Source organism: Oryctolagus cuniculus, chromosome 15 (assembly GCF_051225735.1).
Source record: "Oryctolagus cuniculus isolate XC-2025 breed Fujian yellow rabbit chromosome 15, ASM5122573v1, whole genome shotgun sequence".
In the NCBI taxonomy this organism is placed as follows: domain Eukaryota; kingdom Metazoa; phylum Chordata; class Mammalia; order Lagomorpha; family Leporidae; genus Oryctolagus; species Oryctolagus cuniculus.
This window is the reverse complement of record NC_142881.1, coordinates 38,956,358-38,979,275: the sequence shown is the minus strand read 5'-3', so window position 1 is coordinate 38,979,275 and position 22,918 is coordinate 38,956,358. Positions and strand designations below refer to the sequence as shown.

The following is a 22,918-nucleotide window of genomic DNA, read 5'->3' as shown; positions in this document are numbered from 1 at the left end:
GGGTTGCGGGTTGGAGGGACGTTATGGGGGGAAGTCATTGTAATCAATATTCTGTATTTTGGAAATTTATATTCATTAAATAAAAGTTAAAAAAAAAAAACACACGAGCACTGCCTATGGGAAGAAACGAAGACGCTGACCACCAGCAGTTTGACACGCTCACGCCTCAGCTTCACGTGTTCTCCCTCACGCGGGAGGATCCTCGCTCTCTTTTCCTAACAACACAGTTCCATGGGCTGGGTGAGGCATAATTAAAAAAAATACTTTAACTCACAGTTCTGGACTAAAGTCAAGAGCTCAAGTTGTGGTGGCGACGATGGGCTTGCTGCTGGCAGGGTCCTTAAGGTGGCACAGAGCATCAGGCAGCGAGAACCAAGGAGCAATGCGAGAGACGCAGCCAAACTGGCTTTATATATATATATTTTATTTATTTTTTTTGACAGGCAGAGTGGACAGTGAGAGAGAGATAGAGAGAAAGGTCTTCCTTTTTGCCGTTGGTTCACCCTCCAATGGCTGCCGCACCGCGCTGATCCGATGACAGGAGCCAGGTACTTATCCTGGTCTCTCCCATGGGGTGCAGGGCCCAAGTACTTGGGCCATCCTCCACTGCACTCCCTGGCCACAGCAGAGAGCTGGCCTGGAAGAGGGGCAACCAGGACAGAATCTGGCGCCCCGACCAGAACTAGAACCCAGTGTGCCGGTGCCACAAGGCAGAGGATTAGCCTAGTGAGCTGCGCGCCGGCTCCAAACTGGCTTTTATAGCAAACCCACTCTCGTGCTAACCCATGAACCCACCAATCACCCCTTCAAGCTCCCACCTGGTCCCACCCCTTCCTGTCTCTTACCAAGGACACCATTTCAACATCAGCTGGAGTGGATAAGTCCTAATCACACCTTAGCAATGAGTACATTCTTGTCTTCCCCTACCCACCCCTCACCTTTGCAGAGACGGTGTCAGATCCCCATGAAAAGGAGGCTCTTGGGCCGGTGTCGTGGTGCAGTGGGGTTAAGCTGCGGCCTGTGACGCCGGCACTCTCCATCAGAATGCCAGTTAGAGTCCCAGTTGCTCTGCTCTCAATCCGGCATTCCTGCTAACAAGCCTGGGAAAGCAGCAGGTGATGGCCCAAGCCTGACATCACATGTTGGAGTTTTAGGCTCCTGGTTTTGGCCTGGCCCAAACCTGGCTGTTGCAGTCATTTGGAGAATGAACCAGTGGATGGAAGATCTCCCTCCTCGCTTTGACTCTCTGCCTTTCAAATAAATAAGAATTTTTTTAAGAGAGGGAGACTCTTTTACTTGTTTGTAAACACACTTCTGAAAGGAATTTGAATACATATTTTGTAAACAAAAGGAGAGCCCCAGATAACAACATAAAACACGTATTTGAAAATAGATTAAGATGTACAAGGGCGCTTCAGCAGGTTTGTGGAAAATTGAACTAGATAATTTACTTTGGCACAACAAATTTTGAACTCTATGTAAATGAGGAACCTTCAAAATGCTCATGGAAAATGTGCATGATGAAAAAACTATGTATGGATTTCAAACCGTTTAGCCAAGAGAAATTTTTCCTTGAACCCCATATCCTATGACATTTTTGAAGGACCCTCATCCATCTGACAAAAGGAGGGGCTCATAGAATTTTTATCAGAAGAACAAAGCGGAGTGTAACGTTGAGGATTTCTCTGCTCGTTGAGATGTTTAACACTCAGAAAACATGACACGAAGGTCTGCTTCTTCCGGACAATCCCAGTGACATTTGGTGTTCAGGATGCTGTCTTCAGCAGGGTTCCACCCACGGCCGGTCCATGCTCCTCTGTGACTCCTGGGAGATCGTTAGGAAGGGTGCACCATGAGCCTTCCAATCTCAGCACTCAGTGCAAAGTCAAAAGCCCAGCCCGGCTATGTGCTGCACAAACAGGGAATTCACATGGACTCCCATGGGACTGGGAAGTCTCAGGGGTCCCCACACTGACACCGGCTTTCTGGGACTCACTGCTTGGCTATGGTGGTATAATTCTCACCATGTATGAGGTTGACAGCTTTTGACACTATTTCAGCCACATCAATGTCCCTTCCAGAAATGAATCTTCCTATTGGATGCTGAACTGAATGCTAATTCTCTTTATACAAGTTGAGCACCTTTGAACAAGACAGAACCATGTTCCTCAAACAAGTCTGACGTAGTATCTTGTGTGGCCAATTCCTCCTTTAGCAAGTCCCTGACACAGAGTAGGCACCCATGACCACTAAATGCATGGGTGAGTCAATGAGAGGAGACGTTTCCACCCAGCAGCTCATTCAGCCTTGGCTTTGGCCATTTCCCCACTCACATGAACTTGTTTGAGGTTACTAACAATGCAGAAAGGAACCAGACCTGGAGAAGTCAAAGTTGTGTACATTTGAAATGGTGTAGCATTTCATTAGACTATGGGTCTTGCTTTTCTTGTCAAATAGTTTCTATTAATGCTGAGTAGTGCTATAGCCTCCACTTAAGGCTGCAAGAAGCTCTAGGCTTCTTGGTAGTGATTAGGGTAGTGCTATGGGCAGAATGCAGAACATCACAAATTCCAGAATGAACCTCACTTACATTTTTCTCCCTCCACAACAAGTACCTGTTTCTGAGCCAGGTGTCTCCGAGGTCCAGCTCTGAAATCCCACAATGACTGGCCCCTCTGAGGTTCTCTAAACTCCTTCCGTCTTCCTGCAATCTTAGAAACACCTGCCGCCTTCCAAGTCTCACGCCATTGTTGTCACCACCATTCACCGTTATTGCAAGTTGCCTACACGTGGTCCTAGAATTACTGAAAACACATTGTTCTCCCTTGCTCGCTCGCTCACTGTGTGTCATCATGAGTGCCTGGGGGACAGGGACCCATTCACGGTCTCAGCACAGTGCCAAGCACATAATACACATTTGTCAGAGCCATAAATGAGCAGCAGATACAGTTTCTCTCCTCTTTGAACTGGCAATTTACAGGTAAAAAAAAAAAAGGAAACCTGGATAAGGCTTCTTGCCTTAGTACTGCACAAACTTGGGGGAAATTCAGTATCAACGAGCTGGAAAATCCGTGAAAGGGAAAAGTAGTCCCAATCTCTTTGGACTCAGACATTCGGGAGAATGTGCATAGCACGCGAAATCTTTACACTCTTTCCCATCAAGAAAGGTCAACACCCTCTTTTCCCTGATATCTGGAGGGATCTTAGGGGCTCGGTTGTAACCAACAGAAGCTGGTCCGAGTGATACAATGTAGCTCCTGAGGCTAGGTCTGAAGAAGCCGTGGGGCTTCCACCTGGTTAGGATGCTCATTTTAGGAAACCTGTGAGAAGTTTGGCTGCTCGGGGACTGGAGAGGTCCCATGTCTGTGGGCCTCCGCCAGTGTCAGCAGCCAGCCATTTGTGTGAGCCACCTTGGACGTCCAGCCCAACAGCACCCTCACATGACGAGGGCCCCAGAGACAGTGGGGTTGCAATCACATCAAAGTGAGATTGCCAAACTATTTCTAAATCCGACTATCAAAATAGAATGCAGATCTGAAGCCGCTGTGCGATAGGGCAATTCATTACTCATTCACAGTAACTGGACCAATGGCCTCTGCAGATCAGCCCTTCTAGAGTTTTCCACAAACCCTTGGAGTTTTTTCTCCTTATTCCCAAATGGGATAGCTGAGCCCTTGGTCTATTTTCAGGCCAAGCACACACAAGGATGTGCAAATCCACCATTCATCAGCGAGTGACTTAGTCCATAAATAAAAGCGACATCCGGAGCCACTGTACGTGGAATCCATTAAAAATAATTAGGGGGTTCTGGAACGGAAGCAGCCTGTGCTTAATTGAAGGCAAAAATATGAAACCTGTCTAAGATGAGAGCTGAAAAACTAATTAAAATTATTATTAGACGTTTCCAGCAAGTGATGTTTCTTAGCTATTAAACAAAGACTTTGTTTCTTCTCTGAAAGGAAAAGTAGGGAGAAAACATTCACAGAAACACCTCATGAGCGGAGCGAGCTCTGTCCCCATGAAGGCGCGCGCTGGAGCCCCCGACGGCATCCAGCAGGAGAACTTTCCATGTGGCCAAATCTTTGCACAGTCAGTGGGGTTTGCCAGATGAGTAAATTAGACCTTTCACTTGCACAAAAGGAAAGAATTGCATGTGTGACCCTTTGTGCTCTTTTCTTTGTTCCCTTCCCTCAGAGACGTGTCCCAAGCACGTGTGGCTGTCCTGCAGCAGGGAGGAGGCGGCTTCGCAGGGCTCTGTCCATCCTTACAAACCCTGCCCTTCGCCATTAACCCTCAGCATTTCCTGTGTTTGGGAAGATGGCTGAGCTGTCATCACATATCACCTTTTCCAAGGCCAAGGGCAGGGATTTGGTTCTCAGCAATGACTGCTTCTCAATGAGCAGCCACTTGTGGCTGTCCTTGAGACTGAAAACTGAGAACTGTACCCCAGTTCTTGGCAGCCACCCTGCTTGAGCAATCTTGCTGAAAATGTCCCCTAGACACCTAGAGAGACAGCAGCTTGCAGGCTGTACTAGGAAAAGCCACGACGACACATGTAAGGGTTACCACAGAGAAGGAAGAGTGGAGGAGGGAGATCAGAAGATATCCAAGAGGGGCTGGCGCTGCGGTGTAGGGGGCCCATATGGGCCCATATGGGCACTGGTTTATGTCCCGGTTGCTTCTCTTCTGATCCAGCTCTCTGCTATGGCCTGGAAAAGCAGTAGAAGATGACCCAAGTCCTTGGGACCCTGCACCCAAATAGGAGACCCAGAAGAAGCACCTGGCTCCTGGCTTTGGATTGGCCCAGCTCTGGCCCTTGCAACCAACTGCAGAGTGAACCAGCAGATGGAAGAGCTCTCTGTCTCTCCCTCTGGCTGTAACCGTACCTCTCAAATAAATAAATAAATCTTTAAAAGGGAGAGGGGGGGACTCTGAGGTCCCACTCACCTAACAACCAGGGCATCTCATCTTTTTCCTGCTTTGCAATTTGGATTGGGAACAGTTCATCTGTAGAAAAAAAATGCTAACCATACCATTGTCTGAAAACCACTGCAGAGGCTGAACTCTGGAATCAGAAGGCTGTGGGCTTACAGCCCAGTCCTGCCCCATGTTGATGCTCCCCAAAAGTCTCTGACCTCGGTTCTGTGAAACTGGGACAGCAATGCCACATGGACAGGCCTCATGAGAAATAAATGAGATCACGTGATCAGAAAGCCTGCCACATTGGAGCTGCTTCCTAAACAAAGGTTGGGGCTTTAAAGGGTCAATAATATTTAATAATATTTCCCTCTTTTTTTTTTTTCTGTCCAAGTTCATAACCAGTCAAGAACTAGACTCAGAAATAACACAGCTAAAGGCCAAAAGGCACAAGCTCTTCGGAGAGCAAGGCTTGGCTCTGGGCCAATGGAAGCTTTTCTAATACTGCATCCTGTAATTAAGCTTACCCACTCCATCAGAGAGAGGAGGCAATCGGCAGGCCGCCAGTGAACGGTTACAGGTGGGCGCCTCTGCAGATAGATTGCAAGCAAGCAAGCAAGCAGGAGGAGGGCTGAGTTCCACACACTCAGCCTCTGAAATTCACCAACAGGGAAGTCGCTCCCACGGCTTCTAGGCTACCCGGAGCCGTCATGTACAGTTTTACATGTTCCCTGCACAGTTGTAGATGCCAGTGATTATGTATTTTGATTTGCCTTCTCAGAGTAGATCCAGAAGTTTCCACAGGTCACAGCTTGCTGCTCCACTGGCTTCTCAAAATTTTGTTAACATAGCAAGTAAAGAGCAAAGCCTCCATCAGAAAAGCACTGAGAGAGAAAATTCATCACATTTCATCCTGGCCAGTCCCTAGACAAAGAATCTTCAAGGCGCTAGATACACATGAAATGACAGAGGGATTCATCCTACGATGGTAAGGACGGACAGCATGGCCCATCGTCAGAATCGCGGGTGCACAAGAGCTGGAGGTCGCCTTCGGGTTAACTGCTGTGTCTGCATCTGGGACAGCTGTTCCAGGGCTTGACGGAACGGACCACGTGCTGGCCGTGCGGCATAAGCCCTGCCACGTAGTTTTGTCACCTTTGGAGTAATTTTCCTGGAGGTACTTATTAGTTATTGTTAGTGGTATTAGTTGCTGTATTTCACTTCTGCGGTCATACAGAGACTTGCTGTCAGCCTCTTGACTCAGAGGATTGCTACCACCCGCTGGTGTCTCCTGCCTGGAATCAATGCAGATCAAAAAGGCTTTTACAATAACTCCCCAGCATCTTTTGACTGAGGGCTAATCTTGGGAGAGTACTAACAGCTCACCCTCCTGTCACAGTGCAGAATGTACCTATACCCTTCTGAGACAAAAACTTCAACTCAGTGCGAAGCCTGGCATATCCTCATATCGCTCAGAATATCCTCAGCTTAATTAATATTAACTCAGTCCTTAAGTTGCCAGAAATCCTTGGGAAAGGGACAAAGGGTGTTCAGTGTGTTTTGGTCTGGTCTTCTTCACCATCTCTTCCTGGCTTTAGCTGGAAGGGTTTTGCCATATTTGGCTATAAGAAATGGAAAAACAAACAGCTGTGTCTGTGGGATCAGTGGGTAGCAGACCACTGTAAATTATTTGGTAAAACAGCAAGGCCTCAACAGAGGTATGAGTATTTCTAAGGACGAAGGTTTGGAGGTGGTTCCCTGTGACTATGGAATTTCTCCAAAAACTTCCTGGATTTGAACAAGGAGCCAAAAACAGTAAAAAGAACAATAGCTAACATTCGTGGAACTTTTGCCGAGTTGACTATGCTACACATTTTCCTTTCGTCATTTCATTTTATTCTCCCCACACCTCCGTGAAATAACCACTGCTATAAATCCCCATTTTATAGTGGAGGAAGCAAGAGATTAAGTAATTCACCACAAGGACAGAGAACTGCAGAGTTCCAGACATGAACTTGGATTCCACCTTCCTGACTCCTGAGGTTGTGAGGCTATGTAGAAAGTGTTATTGCTCTTGAAAAGTTTCAAACAAATCACTGTGTTGATGTTGTCTATAGGAAAACCATTCTCGGTTCAACTGGTAGTGAGAGATTTTGCCAACAGAACTCTTTGGAAAATTCTCTTCTTTCCTATAAGACACAAGGGCTTCCCCATCTGAGAAAATAAACCTGATTAGAAAGGGATATTCAAATAAGAAGCTCTGTGAAAAAAAAAAAAAACTTGTCAGTGCCTAGGTGCATATGACAGGTTATACAACATCAAAATAGCCTCTGAATTGCTGTTCTGAAAATGGGCCATCCCTGGGCTTCTTCCCCAATCCTAAGCAGGGAAGATATTTTATGAAATCAGAGTTGGAATAAACCCCTGGTCTGAACTAAAAATGCATAATATCTGATGGGTATGGTGATAACCCTATTCCTATTAGTTGTTACATTGCTATGAATGAAGGACCTAAGAGCAAAAGAATGGAATAAAACTTTAAGTTTGTATGAAAATAAACCAAAAATGAAGAATCTTCTTGGAAAATTCAAGACAGAAATCCTGTACTGCATTTTTTTTAGGGCCCTTTATGTTCCAAAGGAAGTGGGATGCGGTGGTGAACAAGCCTATTGGAATCATTTTAAATGACACTGCACTGATTTTCTGGTTCCATTTGAAAGGCAACAATACCTTTTTAAAAATCAAACCAGATTTGGAACCATCATTATCCAAGGGTTCAACTAGTGGGCAGCTTTTAGTTCCCTGGATACAGTGCTTTCTGAATAAGCCTCAAGGGTTTGGAAATTGCCTATTACTTCACCAGAAACAATCTTCCATGTGAGGTTGCAGGGAAGATGGGAGTTGGCATGAGAAACAATGTAGCAAGTATTTAATGGTCAACTCCAACCTATGGTTCTGCCTCACAATGTCCCATTGGAAAAGAAAAGAATCCTAGGGCTAAAAGGAACTCAGGAAGAATTCTTTGATACAACTAGAATCAAGATTGGATGATCCAAGGGCTACTGGTGGAGCTAATTCTATATATTATGCATCAATGCCAGTCATCACCATTATCATTCAAAATTGATTGCACTACAGAACACAATGCTAAGGAGTGGGGCTATAAACATGTTCTTACAGCAGGGAATTCACAGAAAGATTGGGGACATAGGGTACATCCATATCCAAAATAGACCATGATTCAAACCAACATTTGACAGTTGGCATTTAATGATACAGAAAAAATTCTTTGGTGGTTTAGATGAAAGAAATCCTAGGGGCTGGGCAGGCAACTGGGTCTTTAAGAAGATGTAAGGATTGAGAAAACAACCTTTCAAAGTCTAGATGCCCCATCTTGAAACTCAAGAAAACTATAAAAATAACTCAAAATTCATTTGTGGGAAATCATTGAGCTCTGTGCTAATGACTTCTGCACTTTTCTTCATGTGTGCTATGCTATGCTTAGCACTTCAATGACAACTTTACAATTTTTTAAGGAATACAGCTTGTAGAAAGTAAAAGCTTCTCAGATAATGTCACTTCGTTGTCTTATATCTCAATAGGTTGGTAGGTATGTAGGTAGATGGAAAGACAAAGGGACATAGATCATATGATATATATGTACAAATTACATAAAGAAGCCCAGAACCAGTTATTTTGAATTGCTATAATACTTCTCCTAACACAGAATGAAGATGGTGCTTTGGCTGGGGCTCATAATCAATCCATATTTACAGCATTTTCTCCAAAAATATAGAGTCCAAGGGCAGATATGAACATAGCAAAAGTTTGAGAAACAAAGGCAAAGTGAAGGTAAGCCTCTGGAATGTTAGACAATTTGGCTTCCCTAGCAAGGGGTTCTCCCAAGAAATCGGCTCAGGCTGCAGTGCTGTTTGGGCTGTGAACGCACGCTGGGTGCACAGAGGCTAAAGAATCAGACCTCACAACATGGCTGACTTGCATTGTCCTTCCTCTCCTCCACCACTGGGAGCACAACTGCCTTCAGGCCACTGTGTGATTGACCAGTAGCTCTTTATCTCTCCTATGGCTTCAGATGGCAGCTGGGAAGTGCTCCGAGTGCCTTCCCAGAGATCCATAACATGGGAGAGGAAGGCTTTCCTACTCATCTCAGCGCAGAACTTGTTTGTTACAGGATTGGGGGGAGGGAAGAATGGCAGGGGAAGCAACAAAAAAGGAAATCCCACAAAAAAGGAAAGACACAGAATCACAGAACAAAAAGGAATGACTGAGAGTGAGAGGACACACCCCAGAGACATATCAGACATCATCAACGGCACCAATAAGTGCATAATGGAAGAAGAAACAAAGAAAACAAAAGAAAGAATATTTGAAAGAAAAAAATGGCCAAAATGTATCAAATTTCATGAAAAAAGTATTAATCTATATATCCAAGAAAGTAAACAAACTACATGTGGGATAAATTCAAAGGGATTCATAACTGGACACATCATAATCAGACTACTGAAAGCCAAAGAATCATGAAAGCAGCGAAAGGGAAGTAAACACATGTAAGTTATCCCAAATGACATTAATAGTTGATTTATCAATAGAAACCATGGATGTCAAGAAACAGTGGCATGACATGTTCAAAGTACTAAAAGAGGCTGTTAACCGGGAATTCTATACCCAGAAAAATGATCTTTCAAAAATAAAGGAGTAAGTAAAATAGCCCTGTTGCTTAGAGAAATGGTGTGGCAGTTCTTCAAAAAGTTCAACATAGGGTTAGTGTATGGCTCAGTGATTCCATTCCAAATATTCACCCAAGGGCACTGAAAATGCATGTCCCTATTGTCAACATTTGTTATGAAACTCACAAACATCCAAATTAGTATTATGTAGAATACTTAGTATAAACAACCAAATGTCTATTGATGAAAGTATTAAAAATGTGGTCTATACCTACAAAATATGAATGTATCAAAAAATCCATAGAAAGTATGTATTATGAAAACCATTTCCATAAATTTAATTTTTTGCAATAAAATAAACATATCTTTGTATTATATTTTTCATGAGCTTTTTGAAATATCCTTTCAGCCATAAAAAGGAATAAAATACTGATTATACTACATGGGTAAATCTTGAAAACATTATACTCAGTTTAAGACATGTAAGACCAATAGGTAAAATAGGGATTTACTATAAAAACTGGAGGTCTTAGCTTGGTAGTGGTGGGTGCTAACCCCCAAAAAGACAGGCAGAAAAGGCAGAGTGATGAGGACAGTGGTGATCCTCAGACTGTGACTGGAGGAATTCTGAGTGGGCTGGCATGCCAAGAACACATCACCCGCCCCTTGGCAAGTCTGTCCCCAGTGCATAGAACTCTCGTGGCACCACCCCATTCATGCAGAGAGTTGTTGTTTCAGCCACGTGTGCAGGGTGCTAGGAAAAGACCATTGGAAAAAGGGGAGCCGGAAAGGGGTATCAGAAGAAGATGAAAGCTAGAAGTGCAAAGTAGACACGGATGAAATGAATGTGTCAGTCAGGAAACACAGGGGGGAGCCTGTGCTAGGCGACACTTGCCATGGAAACAGGCCTACAGGTAAACGGGAGTTTTCCAAACAGGCTGAAAAAAATGTGGTGCCCCTTCAAGTGGCAGAGAGAAAATGAGGGAAAGGCTAGGGCAGTACACATCTCTCTCTCTTTCTCTCTCTCTCTCTCTGACAGGTAGAGACAGTGAGAGATAGAGAAAAAGAGAAAGGTCTTCCTTCCATTGGTTCACCCCCCCAAATGGCTGCTACAGCCGGCGCACTGTGCCGATCTGAAGCCAGGAGCCAGGTGCTTCCTCCCGGTCTCCCATGCAGGTGCAGGGCCCAGGCACTTGGGCCATCCTCCACTGCACTCCCGGGCCACAGCAGAGAGCTGGCCTGGAAGAGGAGCAACCGGGACAGAGTCCAGCACCCCGACAGGGACTAGAACCCAGGGTGCCAGCGCAGCAGGCGGAGGATTAGCCAAGTGAGCCACGGCGCCAGCCCCACAATTTCTCTTTAGCCCTGGCCCCAAACCTGCACGCTGTACCCACCAAAACAAGGTAACCACGGAGACCCATCCTCCTTAATAGGTAGTTGAATGAGAATTTTATTCCTCAAGCATGAATTTGAGCTTCTCACGCTCCTCACTCCAAATGATACATCAAAGCATATCTTTCCAGTTCCCACGTGCATTAGTTCACCTTATTTATTGGCACCCACAACTTCACTTAAGCAGCTTATTTGCTGCTAGCTCTTAGTCACTGTGAATTGTAACCAATCATTTTTTTGCACTTTACACTGGCTGTTGGAAAGCTTCAAGACACGTTTATGCCCCATCCTTGGTAAATGTTTACTAAGGACTACTTCGTATGTATCCTGGCAACAGCCTCACACTCCTGACCCCGTTTTATGTTCCTGAATTTTTCTTCTGTGTTTTAAGTGAAGGCTGTAGATCTGTAAGTGGGTCACAAACAGGCATGGAGAACATGAGCACCGCCAAGTTCTGGTACTGCCAGCCAGGTCCCAGCAGTGACAGGACCTAGCAAAGGGACCGTGATTACAAAGTTTCAAATGCCCTCTGCCGGTGAAGGTTCCTCCCCTGCCACTTAACATTAGAAATTTTAGCTTGACAGCACTCGTCACTGCTGGTGACAACTGGGTCAGTATCTCCCATGCCTTAGGGAATGGAAGAGGGTTTTATAATGGAAATTAATTCAGAGAAGGAAAAAGGCAATTTCTCTGCATGATACAAACCCAATATCATGGTAAGAGCAGAAATGTGGAAATCACAGAGAGCCAGGGAATGCTATTAGTGAATTAAGAATTACATATGTGTAACAGATGAATTTTGCTTATTTTTGCATTGAGGGTTATTATGAGGCCCTGCATCTTGGGATTAAGTGGATTAAGCTCACCTGCCATGCTGGCATCCCATATTAGCACTGGTTTGAGTTCTTGCTATTCCATTTCTGAGCCAGCTCCCTGCTAAGGAGCCTGGAAAGCAGAATTGGCCCAAATACTTGAGCCCCTGGCATCCATGTGGGAGGCCCAGGTAGAGTTCCAGGTCCCTGGGTTGTTCTACCCAGTCTCAGCCATTGAGGCCATTTGGAGAATAAACAAGCAGATGGAAGACTCTCTCTCCTCGCTCCTCTCTCCTCTCTCTTTCTCCCCCTCTCCCTCTCCTTCTCTCTCTCTCTGTAACCCTGCCTTGCAAATAAATCTTTTTTTAAATTGAAGGATTTTTTCAAAGCCTGTGTGTATAGGCACCTTGCACACAAAGGTGTTTTAAGTTATCCCTCAAAAAAGCAGATCCATGCCTCTGACAAAAAAAAAGCTGAAGACTTCTAAAAGCTATATCATCCATGAAAATAGGAGCAGGAAACCCCCATCCACTAGCCTCAGGAAGTATCAATACATGTTGAAGGTAAAAAAAAAAATGTATATAACTTATGAGAAATCAAAGCTCAGGCCACATAAGGGTATAGGGTCCAAATTTGCAGGACCCCTAATGGTTATAAAAAAAAAAACCAAAAGAATAAATTAACACTAAATAGGTCTAGGATTTGTGAAACTCCTAGAACTAATGCAGAAGTAAATTCCAAATAGTTCTGTAGGAGAAAGTATACAATTCAGAGCACACAATATTCACCACCAACACCAAAAAAGAATGCCCCAAGATACCTTTATAATAAGAACATTACACACTACACAAGGAAGCAATCTAGGTTGAGGGTGAATTGACAGAAGCAACATGTTCACAGGCCAGAGAAAAACAGAGCAATCTATGAGATGAAAATACTGTTTAAAATAATTAAAGATATTGTAATGGAAGAACAGAATGGGATGTTAAAAGAACAGGCAGAGAGCAAGAACAAACGGCTTTTAGAAATGAAAATCTACATAATCACCAGATTAGACACGAGAGAGAGAATCAGTGAATTGGTGGATAGATTTGAATAAATTATTTACAATATAGCACAGAGGTAGAAGCTATGAAATAGAAGCAGAAATGTGGAGTAATGAGTGAGAAGATTAATCCTGTCTGTATTTTTCATGTCTGATATGCAAACACAAAGGGCACGAATATTAAGGAGATGATTTCATTCAGGCTATGGCCACAGGCGAGTGATTACTAATGAGGGCTGTTTCAGTGGAAAGGGAGCTGGCCTGGGTCTGTAGAGCCAGGGAAACAAGGGGGCCCTCGGGGATTCCGCATGAAGATGGGCTTCTATGGACCAGACAAGGGCAGCATGGTCCTTTCAGGTTAGTGCTTCCAGAACACCAGAGAGTGAGAAGAACTCACAACCATTCCTACTTTCCCAAATGCAGCTCAACGTTCCCAGAAAGGAGTCTCAGAAGGATCAAGTAGAAAGAATAGAGGGAGTTTGACAAAGTCTCAGAATTTTCCAGAACCAGAGAGAGATGTAAATCAGAATAAGGAATTGCATCAGGTCACAAATAAGGATAAACCAAACAAAAGGCACACGTATACACATAGGAGCAAAACTGCAAATATAAACAGAGTTAGTTAAATAGGATGTTTTCCTTATCTTTCTCTTTTATATCTTCCCACATTTCAGATATTACTGGTTTTAACCAATTAGCATACACTTTTTTAATTGCTTTTTTCCCTGAGATTGAGAACTTAGGCAAAATCAAAACCAGTTTTTTTTTTTTCATATTTAACAATCTTTAATTCAAATGTAAAATTCCCAATACAAGCCGTTTGTAGGGCTTGTGACTTGTTGTTCCTTTAAAAACAAGGCTGGGGAAACAAAACAAAATGATCTTTCCACTTTTTAAAAACATTCAAGGAAGGGATAGATCACAGGGCCATGAAAGATCCATTTAAGCAAACCCAGTTTCTCCCTCTACCAATAGTTTTAAACCCATTCCACAGTCTTAATTACATATTCCTGAATGAAAAGATTGACAGTTCAGCTTTGCTTACATAACCATTGAAAAATACTTAGCACCAAAGCTTGCTTCCTGTAACGCCAAACAAATCAGGAAACTACTTCAGTATGTGTTTCTTCTTTTTAAAACAAGGGGGCAGTTATTTGTAGAAGGCAGTACTTAGCCTCCAGGTACACTTCCCAGAAATGGCATATACCACACAAAGGTCTAGACGCTCTCATGCTTTCAAAGTGAACTTAACTTCTTAGCCTGATGTGCACAGAAGCATGAATGGTGAAGTTGAAGATCAATGTTATAACTGTTTTTTCTATTTATCTGAAGCACAGTAAAAAAAATTGGTACACTTTGGAAATTCAGTGGCACCAAAAATCAGTTATTAAGAAAAAGACTGGGGCAGCACTGTGACGTAGTAGATTAAGCCTCTGCCTGCAGCACCAGTATCCCAAATGCTCCTCTTCCGATCCAGCTCTCTGCTAAGGCCTTGGAAAAGCAGTAGAAGATGGCCCAAGGTTTTGGGTCCCTGCACCACGTGGGAGACCCAGAAGAAGTTCCTAGCTCAGGATTGGCCCAGCTCCTAACATTGTGGCCAATTGGGGGGTGAATCAGTGGATGGAATACCTTTACCTCTGTGTTTCTCTGTCTGTAACTCTACCTCTCAAATAAAATAAATAAAATCTTAAAAAAAAATAATAAGATTTGGAAAACTTAGACTGGATTTCCCATTCATTCTGTCCCCTGTGATTTCTTCCTCACCGTTTCCTCTGTAGGTCATATCTCGTCATCAACTTGGGTCTCTTCACTTCTCTTTATGGTCACCCATGTTCACAGGTGTGAGCTACTCACCCTCCCTCTCTGATTGCCCCTGAGGAACGTCACAATTCCCCTGTTTGGCCTTTTCTTTCTGCGTCTCTTTTTCCTCCACCCTTTCAGACCTAGTTCCTCCCCAAAGAGGCCTTCTATATATTTCCCTAATCAAACATCTCCCGATACAAAGCAGGTCACCACTCAGGTATCTGGAGTTTACTGCCCTTCTTTCTTCATAATAAACAGCAATCAATTCTTTATCCCTAGCAACAGGGATCCCTCCCCCACTCTGAATTATAAAGATCTATATGAAATACCACTGACTTTTATTCTTTTTGAATCCTAATTTTCCATGCTAGGCCAGTCTTGGGACACAGGACAGGATACAGGAGTAGAATAAGGAGTCTCCAGAGCTTTTTATTTTTTAAAAGGTTGGCCGGCACCGTGGCTCACTAAGGCTAATCCTCCACGTAAGGCGCCGGCACTCCAGAGTTCTAGTCCCAGTTGGGGCACTGGATTCGGTCCCGGTTGCTCCTCTTCCAGTCCAACTCTCTGCTGTGGCCCGGGAAGGCAATGGAGGATGGCCCAAGTGCTTGGGCCCTGTACCCACATGGGAGACCAGAAGGAAGCACCTGGCTCCTGGCTTTGGATCGGCACAGCGCACCGGCCGAAGGGGCCATTTGGAGAGTTAACCAGCAGATGGAAGACCTCTCTATAACTCTGACTTTCCAAATAAATAAATAAATAAATAATTTTTTAAAAAGGTTGAAATGTCTGTTATTTATTTAATATTTTTTAGCTCATATGAGAATGGGTAAGCCAAAACAGTGACATAAAAGCAATTCTATCGGCCAGCACCGTGGCTCACTAGGCTAATCCTCCGCCTTGCGGCGCCGGCACACCGGGTTCTAGTCCCAGTCGGGGCGCCAGATTCTGTCCCGGTTGCCCCTCTTCCAGGCCAGCTCTCTGCTGTGGCCAGGGAGTGCAATGGAGGATGGCCCAAGTGCTTGGGCCCTGCACCCCATGGGAGACCAGGAAGAAGCACCTGGCTCCTGCCATCGGATAGGCGTGGTGCGCCAGCCACGGCGGCCATTGGAGGGTGAATCAACGGCAAAGGAAGACCTTTCTCTTTGTCTCTCTCTCTCACTGTCCACTCTGTCAAAAAAAAAAAAAAAAAAAAAAAGCAATTCTATCAAAATATCATGGACGTGGGGTGCAGGAAAGTTAAGCCACCATTTTGCATGCCTGCCTCCCATATTGGAGAACCAGGTGAAGTCCTGGCTCCTATGTTTCTGATCCAGATTCCTGCTACCTGGGAGGACAGTGGGTGATGGCCCAAGTATTTGGGTCCTTATCACCCACATGGGGGACCCAGATAAAATTCTAGGCTCCTGGCTTTGGTCTGGCCCAACTCCAGCTTTTGCAGGCATTTGGGGAGTGAGCCAGCCAGTAGAAAACCTCTCTCTCTCTCACAGATAAAATAAACATTTTTTAATATCATGCACACATATCATATTAACTTTCCTCTACAGATGAGAAATGGAAGCTCTAAGCATTCAGTTTCCTTCTCCATGCTCCTTGTGCTGGTAAGAGGTTGAGCTGGGTTTCAACCCACATATTCTGATTCAAAATACCCTTTTCTTTTAGTGACACCATGAAAGCTGTAGAGCTCCTTCTCGATGTAATACATTTCGTTTTAGCCTAAGGAAAATATTGAAGGTTGTTGCAACTATAAGTACTTCGTATTTCCTCCTAAGTGCTCAATTGAGTACAGCTGGAGTTCAATTCCTCTTTACAATGGAAGTTTCCAGAAGGTAAACAGGGAAAGAACATATGCAACACTTCAAGCTGAGCTTTATCTTTTTCTCAGAAATCAGCATGCAAAAGCCCTGGCAACATTGGGACTTCATACATATGGAAATCAGACTGGCCCCTCTTCCATTGCAAATAAAGTGGGTATTGTGATGGCCTGTGTTATTTCCTGCACATGGTGTTCCAGCTATGTTGTCAGCCAGCAGCACCAGCTCGCTAGGGCTGCAGAACATCCTTCTAAAAGCATCACCCTGAAACCTGTTGCTGCTTGACCCACTATTCTCCAAATCATCAGCTGTCTAACGTGCCCCAAGAACCACCAGAGCAAGGACAAAGAAAACGCTGCGTTACAGACTTCAGTTAGGGAGCCACTGAGCAGAGTCATTCCTTCTTACACTCAGGTATCTATGCAACAAGTACTTGAATACCTGTTAGGTTCCCTCCCTGTGCTAGGTGCTGGGGATACGCTACCAAGAGGTACAACCCCTATCTGCAGGTAGCTCATGTTAGGCAGGGAGACGGACATTAAACTACACACAGACATCGCACAAGTTCCAGCTGCCTCAAGCAGCCTCTCTTTTATCTCTTGCAACCTGGATGCAGGAGACAGCATCTCTTTTCTCTCCGATAAGTAAGTAGACAATCAGCTCTGCACCAAAAGCATTGGTGAACAACGTAGGTGTTGCCCAAGATTCTGTATAGAAAAATCTTACAAAATGTCCTATGCACATTCTGTGGGAGACTCCTGTACAAAAACCTTAGTGAGACACCACACCTCAGCAGGGACTGCAAACTCTCTTAGAAAGGGCGTGACTACCCCCTCCCCCCACTCCAATCTGGGTTCTTCTCTGTCCTGCACCCTGTTCTGGACCTTGTCCTTGTGCCTTCTTCTTCCTGGTTTTTTTTTTTTTTTTCTTTTTTTCCCTTCTCTGCCTCCCTCCCCCTCCCCCCCAATCATGGTGAGCGGTTCTGCTCTACTTGGGACTCTGGCTCCAGCCTTGCTTGCTGGCATCATCTTGATCAGCACAGCTAGGGCCCTGTAGCCCCTGGCATGCAGCTCCCTAGAAGACAGCAGAAGGCCTGGGGGACGGGGTGTGCATAGCATTGAAAATCAGTTGTGCGCCACTGCCATAGGTGGTAATTATAATTGGGATCATTTGCTAGAGAGGGAGAGGCCCAGGTGCTGGGAGACCACGAGAGGTGGCCAGAAACAGCTGGCTGTGCTGCAGCACATAGCCCGTGAGGTCCTGGCCCCCCTGAGTCAGCCTGCTTCTCGTTAGGAACAGCCATGCTCCCCGACTGCACAACTCCCTGGGACCGAGTCTGTTCCTGAGTGACTGTTCACACGGGATGAGACACCGTCTCTCTCCACTAGGAAGTGGAATAAAACAGCTGACTCACATTTCACACTCTGTCTCTGCCAAGCAGAGACAATCGATGTCTCAGTTACTCAGATGCGGGCTAGAGATGAATCTGCCTTTTAGAACTGACTTGGCAAGGAAGTTAAAAATCCAAGGACCAGGAATTGAGGGAGGTACGCTGAGTCAAGGTTTGGGTCCTGGATGGGAGCCATTTCTCCATCTGGAGATCTGGTCTCACCTTAGACAAGACCCAAGAAGGTCCTGTTGACTGAGAAGTGCTCTCCCATCCACCCTGTCCTTCCTGGGTACATCCTAGAAAAGGCATGGATCGCAGTTATGCTTTGAGTCTGTGTGCTATCCTAGAACCAGAACACAGGGGCTTCAGGGGCCACTGGTGGATGCCACTTGCACACACTAGGGAAGTCCAGCCCAGGGACTCATCTGGGAACCAACCCGACCACCATGGCCAAAAGCAAGAACAGTCCTCAGATCTGGAACACCAGACAGATCCAGTTCCCCTGGGCTGCAAAGAGCTGGGAAGGAGGCAAAGACTCTGACCTGAGTGTTTGTGCCTTCTAATTACCTGCAGTGATTAAGAAAGGTAGCCAGCAGGATCCTTGCCTATTTTATTTTAACATTATTTCATAACTATTTCCCCACATACATTAAAAGGACCTGTGACTTACGTGCACACAATTACGTAAAAGTAGTTATGGTCACTGATCCTGGAGTATGTCCACAAAGAACACACACAAGCACTGAGAGTACACTGAACCATCTTCTTCCGCTGTATCATGACAGCGAGAAGGGAGCTCAAACCTTCTCCCCATCTCCTGCTTGGTTGCCAAACATGATCTAGTTGTTTTAAAGAGCAGTTCACCAATTTAAAAGTGGTTACTTTTGACCCTTTCCCTGGATAGTCCAAAAACTAGGAATTGACAAGTTAAACTATAGGATAAACTCTGTAAACTTCCAGTCAGCTCACATACATACATACATACTAAGAAATCCTCAAAACCAAGTGATGTAAGCTCTGTTATTATCCATGTCTTATAGAGATGGAAACTAAGCCTTGAATAGATGAAATAACTTGGACTGAATTATTCAGTAAACAAATGGTGGTAGTATGCTTTTAACCAAAGTCTGTCTGGGGCCAAGCTCAAGGGCACAAGCACTCCGTTCTTTCCTGGGAATGCACACAGATACACTGATAAGTCCTTTCTCCTGTTGCGTAGGCTCAATGTGTTGATACTGCACCTGGGTGCGCTTCCTTTCCACAGGTTGCTGTAAAGAGTGCAATGCTTCCCATCACTGCAACTCTTCACCCACACAAGTAGTCATGACTAATCCCTTCCCTAACCCTTCCTTCCCTGAGCCTAACTTGATTACTGTGCCAAATAGCAAATTCTAAATTCTGATTTTAAATTTACCATCTCCAGGAAGTGGAAAACTACCAATCAGTTGGGGTGATCCTGAAAATCTGTTCTGCCCAAACCTGACCCATCCTGAGTCATGAGTTAAGAGAAGGTGCAGGTGATGTAGCAACTGCTGAGTCACTAAGACATCACTAGAGCTGATCAGAAGTCTGTCCATTACCTCCTTTCCACTGATGTTAGGGGAAAAAAATTATCACAAAAGAGATTCAACCAGGGCCAGCGCCCCGGGACAAGGATATGCGGGCTTCCAATAAAGAAGTGATTTCTGCAACTTAGCTGGATTCCAGCCTCTTGCAAGCAGCTTGGTTACCAGGAGAGAGACCTCCAGGCGGAAGAGATTATGAGGTGAACTATCATAGATGGCAGCTGAGAGGGGAATGAAGAAAGGTGAATCAGGACAATTTCCATACCAAAGACCCGTGCCCCAGGAGGACTCTGTGTGAGGCCCTGGAGAAGCCACACGTGTGTCCCAGGAACAAAGCAGCCTTCAGAGAGCAAGAAACACCCTCAGAACAGCCCAACAAAGGCCACTGTATTCATTTGCTCCCATAACAGGATACTGTAGGTTGACTGGTTTCAAAAACAGAAATTGGTTTTTTTTTGACAGTTTTGAAGGCTAGAAGTTCAAAAATCAGGTCTCAAGTTCCTCGGAGGCCACTCTCCTTAGCTTACGTGGTCATCACTATAGGCACTCATGCCCTGGAGTCTTCATGTGTCCAAATTTCCCCTTCTTATAAGGATACTGATCAGATTCGATGGCCTAATTTTAATTTAATCTTATCTTTAAAGATTATATTCCCAAATGAAATCACAATCTGAGATACAGGGGTTTAGGGCTTCAATGTAGGAATTTTGATGGCATGCAATTCAGCCCATTATGGTCACATAAGGAGCTACTTGTCTTTCTCACTCTTACTCCTTCTCACCCTAGCCCGAGCAAAGAGATGGCAGAAGAAATAAAACAGTAACCCACATCATTCTCACTCCCTGAGGCCTAGCCTGGTCTGGAGGTTTGAGGAGGCAATGAACATTGGACGGTACATGAGATTCAGTTTTGAACTACTCCACGCAGGACAGAAAACTGTACCAACAAAAACTAACCAGAAATCCATGGTATCTGTCCAAGATCACATTAAAGAATAGGCAAGGGAGATTCCATAGACCATGACTGAGACAAGTGATTAGAGCAAAAAATAAAACTCTTTCACATTTCTGTTCTAAGAGTAGAATATTTAACAAACTGATTGTAATATGAACTAAGCTGGAAAGAAGTTCACAGTACATAATTTACTGATTACAAGGTGGAGGATGACACACATATTGTAATAACTACTTGGATTGAAGAACTGTGATAGACGTCTATTCTCTTAAGTGCCAGCATCCCTTCCCTATGTTTTCTAGTTACATCCTTTCCTTGGCAATGAATTAGGCATATGACTCCAGTTGAGCGTCTCCTAAAACCCGACACCCTAGCTGGAGTAGTTAAAAACCCAATGAACCATTCAGAAACATTCCCAGGATTTTGGGCATTTTTTGAGCTGAAAGAACCATGCTCTTCTCTTCTCTGGTCACAAAGTTGTAAGGCTCAGAGCCAAGAATTGCTGCTGTTCAGTCACAACTAACTCACAGAGAACCCAGTGTGGCAGACGGAAGCCGACACACAGAGAGACACAGAAATGAGATGAAGAGAATGATTCCTGCTGAGGTCCCCTTCCTGGCTTCACTCATCTTGAAGGCCAATTCTACCACTTTCATTCCAAAATGTTGGTTACCTGAGCCAATTACATCTTTCTGTTGGCTTAAGCCAGCTTCCGTTGCTCCTCTCATTTGAAACCAAAGAATCTGGAAAATAAAAATATGTATTTTATATGTATAATTGTGTTTCATGGAAAATAATCTGGAACAACACATAGCAAATAGTTGACTGGTTAATTCTGGTAAATGAAATACACTTTCTTTATGCTTTCCTCTATTAATTCCTTTATGTCAATTGTTTATTACATTTATAATTAAACATGTTTAGGAAAAAGAGATCCCAAGATAATTTAGTACTGATGATAGCCAAGAACTATGTATGAATATTAGCAAGACTGAGAAATACAGAACAATGAATATTTAGCTTAATAATTTCTATGTCCCTTCTCTGTGTAAAGTTGCTTAACACAGTTTTCAAAAGGCAAATGTAAGAGTGAAATTGACATTTTGAGATGGGATGATTGTTTACAGCCCTTGTCTTCACTGTTGAGGAACAGTGCTTTTTCTTCTTACTATTTATCAAACTCTTTATTTAGTGTAGGGTTAATCTTATGAGTATAAAGTTAACTGAAAGTAGACCATTGTAAAAATTAAGAGATCGAGGCCGGCGCCGCGGCTCACTAGGCTAATCCTCCGCCTAGCGGTGCCGGCACACCGGGTTCTAGTCCCGGTCGGGGCGCCGGATTCTGTCCCGGTTGCCCCTCTTCCAGGCCAGCTCTCTGCTGTGGCCCGGGAGTGCAATGGAGGATGGCCCAGGTGCTTGGGCCCTGCACCCCATGGGAGACCAGGAAAAGCACCTGGCTCCTGGCTCCTGCCATCGGATCAGCGTGGTGCGCTGGCCACGGCGGCCATTGGAGGGTGAACCAACGGCAAAAGGAAGACCTTTCTCTCTGTCTCTCTCACTCACTGTCCACTCTGCCTGTCAAAAAAAAAAAATTAAAAAAAAAAATTAAGAGACCAAATAGAGAGGAAGGAGGAGAAATGGTGGGAGTATGGGCAGGAGGGAGGGTAGGGTGGGAAATTCCACTATGTTCCTAAATCTGTATATATGAATTACTGGAAATTTGGTTACCCTAAACAAATAAATAAATAAATAAATAATAAACAAACAAACCTGGGGTGAGGGGAGTTGAGAATTAGCATGAATAAAAAAAGAAAAGGCAAATGTCATCCCTACACAGAAGAAAGAGATCATTAAGTCCGTGATGTATCAATTTCATATAAACAGAGAAAGAGTTAAATGTGTACTAGCAGTATCTGTAGGCTGGACAAAATACGGTGCATATGAATATGCCCTCCCCTCCCTGCCTAAACGCCACAGAAACCTCAGGATGCGTCTGTGGGGCTACACTTCCACCTGTGCAGACACTTCCTCTGACTCATCTGCTTCCAATGCAGCACCCAATACATTACTTGATACATTGTTGGTCCTCCCCATAGTTCTCTACTGCTGCATATGAAATGATATCCAAGGCACTGCTGTGTGGTGTAGTGGGTTAAGCGGCCACTTGCAGCACCAGCATCTCACGTGGACACTGGTTCATGTCCCAGATGCTCCACTACCAATTCAGCTCCCTGCTAATGGCCTGGGAAAGATGGCCAAAGTGCTTGGGTCCCTGCCACCACGTGGGAGACCAGGAGGAAGTTCCTGGCTTCAGCCTGGCCCAATGCTGGTCAGTGTGGCCACTTGGAAGGAGAACCCGCAGATCAAAGTGTCTGTCTGTCTGTCTGTCTCTCTCTCTTTCTCACTCTCTCCCTCTTCCTCCCTCTTTCTCTATAACTTCACCTTTAAAATTAACTTAAAAAAAATTACCCCAAAATTTAAAAGAAACATTTATTATTTCAGAGTCTGTATAGGTCAGAAATCAGGACGTGGCAAAACTAG

General features: G+C 44.5%; 1 protein-coding gene across 3 annotated transcripts in view; it reads right to left on the bottom strand.

Annotated features, from left to right (window-relative positions):
- Window positions 1-438: 438 nt before the first annotated feature.
- LOC127484152 (uncharacterized) overlaps window positions 439-22,918 on the bottom strand; it is a 68,326-nt gene continuing 45,846 nt past the window's right edge. For all 3 annotated transcript variants that reach the window (XR_016222138.1, XR_016222139.1, XM_089314779.1), the window contains 2 exons: window positions 21,051-21,120; window positions 439-1,825 (listed from right to left, as the gene is read on the bottom strand). Coding sequence is in view for 1 of the 3 variants with exons in the window: in XM_089314779.1 (XP_089170905.1) it covers window positions 1,702-1,825; window positions 21,051-21,120 (194 nt within the window). In the remaining 2 variants the exon portion in view is untranslated. The remainder of the gene's footprint in view (window positions 1,826-21,050; window positions 21,121-22,918) is intronic.